This window comes from Choristoneura fumiferana, chromosome 27 (assembly GCF_025370935.1).
Source record: "Choristoneura fumiferana chromosome 27, NRCan_CFum_1, whole genome shotgun sequence".
In the NCBI taxonomy this organism is placed as follows: Eukaryota; Metazoa; Arthropoda; class Insecta; order Lepidoptera; family Tortricidae; genus Choristoneura; species Choristoneura fumiferana.
The window spans coordinates 3,347,810-3,355,606 of NC_133498.1; the positions used below are offsets into that span (position 1 = coordinate 3,347,810).

General features: G+C 40.3%; 1 protein-coding gene across 1 annotated transcript; it reads left to right on the forward strand.

Annotated features, from left to right (window-relative positions):
• Positions 1-214: 214 nt before the first annotated feature.
• On the forward strand, positions 215-7,007 carry LOC141443530 (uncharacterized). The gene is made up of 3 exons (XM_074108841.1): positions 215-302; positions 6,091-6,284; positions 6,693-7,007. Exons 1-3 carry the CDS (start codon positions 288-290, stop codon positions 6,760-6,762), a joined length of 279 nt encoding a protein of 92 aa, XP_073964942.1. The 5' UTR covers positions 215-287; the 3' UTR covers positions 6,763-7,007.
• Positions 7,008-7,797: the final 790 nt, after the last annotated feature.

Here is a 7,797-nt window from a genome sequence, read left to right on the forward strand (position 1 = left end):
TTAGCGAGCAAGATGGTGGTAGCAATCCGGGCGGGCCTTGCACAAGGTCCTACCACCTGCAAAACAAACGATGGAAAACCACTATGCAGTTATAAATATGAGTATATGTCATAATTTCATCTTTATCCTTACTGACCCATTTAAATCAGCCCGGTATAATTAAAAAACATCAAAACCTGAACATTTTGTGCCATTTCCGCGACTCCTGCGCATATAAATAGCAGCGCGACGTTTGCCGGGCATCAGTCTCACGGTACACGTTGAGAGGACCACACAAGTCATACAACATGTTCGCCAAAGTGGTAAGTCCATATACAACACTCATAAAACACATAGACACCATACAACACAGAGATTATGAAACTTTAGACGCTATTAAAGTCGGTCACTGATACACTGACTCGTTTCGAACTCAGCCAGAGTTCATCCTCAGAGTAACAACCGTTCGCCATGCTACAGATCTATTTAATAATGTTTTTTTACCCCCGACGCAAAAAGAGCGGTGTTATTAGTTTGACCGCTGTGTAGTGTGTGTGTGTGTCTGGCTGTGGCACCGTAGCTCTTAAACGGAGGGACCTATTTAAATGCGGTTTTATAATTTGAATTCAGGTTGTAGGACCTTGTGTTAGGTCCGCCCGGATTGCTACCGCCATCTTGCTCGCTAATCCTGCCGTGAAGCAGCAGTACTTGCACTGTTGTGTTTCGGCGTGGAGAGTAAGACAGCCGGTGAAATTACTGGCACTTGAGGTATCCCATCTTAAGCCTCTAGGTTGGCAACGCATCTGCAATACTCCTGGTGTTCCAGATGTTTATGGGCGGTGGTGAACTCTTACCATCAGGAGACCCACTTGCTCGTTTGCCATCCAGTCGAATAAAAAAAAAGGTTTCCTACTGATGGTTCTTAGACGTTTCATCAAAAGTGTAAAATTATAATTTAGGCATTATTGCATTAGGTTATAACCTGTAATGATAGTTGCTCGTGTATGAAATAAAGTACTTAAACTTAAAGTAAAGTAAAAAAAGCCGTGGTGGCATAGTGGTTTGACCTATCGCCTCTCAAACAGAAGGTCGTGGGTTCAAACCCCGGCTCGCACCTCTGAGTTTTTCCAAATTCATGTGCGGAATTACATTTGAAATTTACCACGAGCTTTGCGGTGAAGGAAAACATCGTGAGGAAACCTGCAAAAACCTGCGAAGCACTTCAATGGTGCGTGTGAAGTTCCCAATCCGCACTGGACCCGCGTGGGAACTATAGCCCAAGCCCTCTTGTTCTGAGAGGAGGCCTGTGCCCAGCAGTGGGACGTATATAGGCTGGGATGATGAAAGTAAAAAATCGGTTTAGCCGTTTTTGAGTTATTGAACTTTGAAGTGACAAACGGGGTTTTACAACTTTTTGATGATTAGGTTAGGTTATCCATTTTATTTTGTCGGATAAGTTCATATTCTATTTATCTTGCTACAGTACGATTACTTGAAGTTAACACTTGACAGATGGGCGTGCCTTCAATTTTCAACCGCTACCCACGTTTACAGATTATGTAAAAACTATTTTATTTGTATGACCTCAAAGTTGAAAATTGACTGAAGGCACGCACATCTGTCAAGTGTTAACTCTAAGTAGTCTTACTTTATCTCAATTAGCTTTAGTAAACTTCAGTAAGCTAGTTGAGATAGCAAGATTAATACGAAAATACATGGGAAAACATTATTCACGGCATCTGTACCATGGGCACACATCAGTGGGGGTGGTGAGAGTTGGGTTTGTGTGATTTGCGTGTTTATTACTGGAAGTGGAAGAGCTGCATGAACACACGTTGTTGTATAGCCATAGCTATCATAAAGCCGAGTTTAGATTTGCAAGAAAAATTGTGACCACTACAAACTCGTTGGCTTTACGGCCTCGCAATGTAATGCAACTTGCACGGTTTTTCTTGCTAGTCTAAACTCGGTTTAAGGTCTAGGGTGAGCAAATCGTTTGTAGTTCTTTAATATGGACCTCCGCAAGGTAACGCCTGATTCAGTAAGTTAAACCGTGTTTACGTTTACACTAACTATAAACTCTTAGCGGCTGAAAATACAAACTGAGACATGGCTGCACAGGAAAACCAGAAAAAGAGACCAGCACTGGGAATCGAACCCAGGTCCTCAGCAATCCGTGCTGCGTGCTATAACACCTACACCACTGCTGGACAGGAATCTAGACACGAATTTTTCCTATGCATACATATCTCAGGTTGCTTATTTCTACTATGCTACTTAAGCAGCAGCACTAGCGACATCTATGTTTCGTCGAGAGACGTCACATTCTTTCGGAACTAACCGCTCACCCAGACAAGAGATGTCGCTACTAACTAATCATAATCTTAGCGGCTGCTTTTCTCTCTTTTTTATGTTACATTTTATATTATGTGTGTATAGTGAACCAACTCGAATTACATTAAAAATCCTTATGGCTTCTGTTAAGTAGCAATCACTTATTAATTGATAAATTAAATCACAACACACGTCAATTAACTAAGATTAATAATGCTCATTAAATATTCTCCGACCACCTGGCCGTGTGTCATATGCAACCACTCGCTTGCGCCTACAGTTAATCATTTGTTACACTAACTGCCGCACAGTGAAACAGCAATTAACTATTTAAGTTAAGGCAATTTGTATTGTAACACCTTTTTTAGGGTTCCGTAGCCAAAATGGCAAAAAATAAATCTCTGGCTGTCCGTCCACGGCTTTGATCAGAGACTATTATTAGTACTTGAAAGCTGAGATTTTGCACGAATATTATGTAGCAAGTATTCCGACAATATAGTAGTAAAAAAATTATATGACCCATAGAAGTAAATGGGGGGTGATTTTTTTCTCATCCAACCCTACAGCGTGGGGTATCGTAAGATTCTTAGGTCTTTTAAAACCATTGGGGGTTTGCGAAGATTTTCGATTCAGTGATCTGTGTGCGAAATATTCAACTTTAAAATGCAAATCTTCTATACCTATATATATAAATAAAAATGAATCATAAAATGTGTTGCTAAGCGCAAAACTCGGGAACGCCTGGTCCGATTTCGCTAATTCTTTTTTTGTTGTGTTTGTTACTATCAGGAGAAGGTTTTTATGGAAGAAAATACAGAAAAATACAACGGGGGCGAAGCCGAGGGCAACAGCTAGTTTTGATTAAAATCGAGCGTCCCGCCCCACACACCCTCTAAAAACTAAAATGTTGGTATGAAAAGTTGAGAAAACTCAGAGTGGTAGTAGTATATCAAATTTATAAGGAAAACTATAACAGTTCAGTTTGCCTAAGGTATAAATATGCTTACCTAAACTTGGAAGATTCCTTTCAAAACACTCCGAAATCCTCAGAAAAATATTACTTGTTTCTTTCGTAACGTTACGGAACCCTATCTTAGGCGTGTCCAAAACGCTCTTGCCCGGTTTTTTTGAAAACTGTCTTTTGTTTCGTTGATTCAGAGGTTTGACTTTTTATCAGTTTCAAGGGATTGTAAACCTCAGTACATTACTGTTTTAATTTCAACCCGATACCTCCACGCGTTCCCGAGATAAAGGATCTTGACAGACAGACGGACGGACGGACAACAAAGTGGGAAAAATAATGGTTCCGTTTTTCCTTTTAATGTACGGAACCGCTTCTTAAAATTTGGAACTTTTTTATTAAAATAGCTGGCAAACGAGCATGCGGATCACCTGATGGTAAGCGATCACCACCGCCCATGAACACCTACAGCACTATAAGGACTGCGGACATTACATGGGCTAACGAAAAAAAAAACGATATTAGTTCTTATCCGTATCGACCTTATAAACCTTCACACAAAACATTTATAAAGAACTTGTAAGTGCTCAATAATTTTATCTCATTCCTATAACATATTAATTCTCAAAAAGGAAATAAAAATGACAATCAGTATTAATTGAACGATTTACTTACTCGTAAATGGAATGGGTTCATGTATTTCATACATTTATGTATTTTATAATTGCCCACACAAGGTGCTAAGTTAGTACATAAACTCAGAGTAACCTTAATTAAAATGTATGTGTTTAACAAAGTAATGTCTTATATGATATACTTTAGCTACTATTATGTTAGACATAAAAAAAAAACATTAGCTCTATTTTCATAAAATAGTTTTATTTGAAGTTTAATTTGTAAAAGTAATATTTGTGACAAAATTGCTTATTACATGTTATAAAGTTGGAAAACCCCCGACTTTGTCACTTCAAAGCTTAATATCTCAAAGACGGCTTAACTGATTTTAGTGAAACATGTCTAAGAACCATCGCTAGAAAACCTGCTTTCAAATAAAAAAAACGCCTTCAAATCGGTTCTCCCGTTTAAGAGCTACGGTGCCACAGACAGACAGACACACATATACCACTTTTTGCGTCGGGGGTTAAAAACAGCAACAAAAAGGTAGCAGGTGCAGTATTGTAACAAAAAGCGCGCGGAATTTGACAGCTGTCATTCAATTGGAACGCAAATTGACATACATCCATCAGTACTCATTTGAAAGTGTATTAGTGATGTCCACTTATTGACTTGTCGAGATATTCCTTGTCGATAGTTTGCTTCAAAAATGTGATGTCGTTCAACCATCATCGACATCTATGTATAGACTGCATGTTTCTTATATCAAAACGGCGCACAAAATAAGTTCACAGCGCGGATTTGTGAACGTTTCACTATAGTTTGTTGACGTCCGTGGCGGGTGTTGTGTCAAGTAATACTTATTGATGATTGATGCGCCGCACGTTTTGTTCCAAACCGACAGTTTAGTGCTGTACGGTATATACATAGATGTCAATGCGTTTAACCCATGAACTTTACTGAGCAGAAGTCGTCACTGTCGTCGTTTTTAGGGTTCCGTATCTGAAGGGTGAAAAATGTACTTAACTCTCGTAATGTCACTTCACGACGTTCCCTGTCCGTCTGTCTGTCGCAAAACAATGGCAATTTTACATAAATTATTGCTATCCTCAATATCACAGAGGACATTTTATCTGATTTAAAAAAAAATTGTTTTCCTTACGTATTCTGGTGTTTATTTCATTTTTTTTACAATGACGATTTTATAAACATACAGTCGCGTATATGCGGTCTAGGCACTGGGTCCTTTAAAGCACGTACCGTAACATCGATATATCGATAGATACCTAACAGTGACAACACTAATGCAACTGCAACAATGCACGCACCCACGCAACATGGTAATCGCCAAGAATCGATAATCGGTTGGGATTTAGGCCAGTCTTACGATATCGATGTTACAATTCCATATAATCGAATATTGGACAAATACGTAAGACAGCCGGTAAAATTACTGGCACTTGATCCCATCTTAGATCTCTAGGTTGGCAACGCATCTGCAATACCCCTGGTGTTACAGATGTTTATGGGCGGCGGTGATGTCTTACCATCAGGAGACCTAGACGTTTGCCATCCAGTCGAATAAAAAAAAGTGCAGCGTAAATGACATAGAAAGACTTGTGATGTTACAAACGTGAACGTGACATCTTTTCTATTCCTAATTGGGGGATGAATGAGGAAATAGGGTGGCAAACAAGCAAGTGGTCATCTTAAGAGGATTTTAAATGTGATGCCAACTTAGAGGACTACATAAATAAAGAATAGGTATACGAGTATGAGCCAGTTATTTTACCGGCTCTCTAACATTCCACGCTCTGCTCTGCTGCTTGGCGGTAGGATATGCGAGTCATTCATCCAGCCTATTACGTATGTCAGAATGAGAATAAGCGAGTATTGAGAGATTTATGTATAAAACTAGCTTTTACCCGCGGCTTCGCCCGCATGAAATTCGGTTATCGCGCGCTGTTCCCTCGGGAATTGTGCATGTTTGCGGGATAAAAACTAGCCTATGTCACTCTCTCTCTGGCCCATAAACTACCTCTATGGCAAAAATCAAGACGGACAAACATACAAACACACACGTCGTACACTTTCGCATTTATAATATTAGTATGGATAAATCTCTCAATATCAAAATATAACCATGCATTTATCTTTTGTATTTCGATTTAGCTTTTAACAAGTATTTTATTTATTAACAGCTAATCATCTGCGTCGTTGCCGCGGTAGCGCTCGCCCGCGAGTACCCGGCCGGTGTCCACCCAGCAGTATGCCCCAACTACCCCTACTGCGATGCTGACGCGTTAGCCCGCCACACCCCAGAAGGCATCCCCATCCCCCAGTGGGGCTACCCTTACGCTGCTGCACCCGCCCCTGCCCCTGCTGCTGCTGCTAAGTAAGTATTTACCCCAACTTCCCCTACTGCGATGCTGACGCGTTAGCCCGCCACACCCCAGAAGGCATCCCTATCCCCCTGTGGGGCTACCCGTACGCTGCTGCCGCCGCCCCTGCCCTTGCTGCTGAGTAAGTATTTGCCCCAACTGCCTGTACTGCGATGCTGATACGTTAGCCCGCCACACCCTAGAAGGCATCCCTATCCCCCAGTGGGGCTATCCTTACTCTGCTGCGATTGTCCTTGCTGCTAAGTAACTATTATTTATCCCAAGTATCCCTACTGTGATGCTGACGCTTTAGTCCGCCACACCCCAGATAGCATCTCAACCTCTCGTTGAAATATTAAACTAAAAAAATGCTTACTTAAAGTGTGAATTATAAAATTGACAACAAATATGTTCCTCTCCAGTCTTGGTGCCGCACGGTACCCCGCTGACTTCAACCCCGCTCTCTGCCCAAACTACCCATACTGCTGGTGATTCTACTGTGACCTTTGGCGCCAAATCGGAACCACAGACAACATCATAAAACAACCGAAATCTAATGTCAAAATTGACAGTCCAACTTTTTAATTTTGTAAACGAACTATCGTGTTGTTTTTTAATGCTTGTAAAAATGAACTGAAATACACTGCCATATTTTGAGCTTAGACATGTGAGTGAGCAAGCGCTCACTTGTATTTTGTAGAAAATTTGTAAAAATGTAAATAAAACGGTTTATTTAACTTTGTTGTTTCATTGTAAAATATTATCGAAAATACAAACTGAGATATGGATGCACAGAAAAACCAGAAAGAGAGACCAGCGCTGGGAATCGCACCCAGGTCCTCAGCAATCCGTGCTGCGTGCTATAATCCCTACACCACCGCTGGACAGGAATCTAGACACGAGCCATACATATCTCAGGTTGCTTATTTCTACCACGCTACTTATGCAGCAGCACTAGCGCCATCTATGTTCTATGTGCCATGTATGTTATGTTGTGTGTTGTTGTAAAATATTAACCATCTTCATTGAAGCCTAAATCGTAAGGGAATCAAAAAAAACTGCTCAAAGATGTTTCAAATGCAAAGAATTCAAAAGAATGCTTATTTTTATTGCCAGTTTCTTTATGTAAAAAAATAAAAATAACATCGAATAGTATAAAGTGGACCCCACTCAGCATAGTGTCACGGCAAGGTTAATTATACAAAAATAGAGTTTAGAATAGTTTAGATGCTTAGGATATCTATAGCATGTTTTCCATTGTAGGCAGGTACACATCACAATTTTAACCAATGAACATGAAAGTGAAACAATAAGCAACCCATTAAACTAACATATTCATACCACGCCTTCACCAATATTACTTAATACCTAAGCAATGTTGAAAGCGAGCCATTTTACATTTCGCACTGCAACACCAAGCTAGCATTAATTGGAATAGAACAGGAGTTCTCAAACTGTGCGTCGAGTCACGAAACGATAGGTAGGTACACTTAAGGCACCAGGATACAGAAGTAGAGTTAAACGTAA

Excerpts from the sequence above, each read along its gene's own strand:
- LOC141443530 (XM_074108841.1), top strand. Across the intron at positions 6,285-6,692 it reads GCCCCTGCTGCTGCTGCTAA|TCTTGGTGCCGCACGGTACC; the intron begins GTAAGTATTTAC and ends GTTCCTCTCCAG.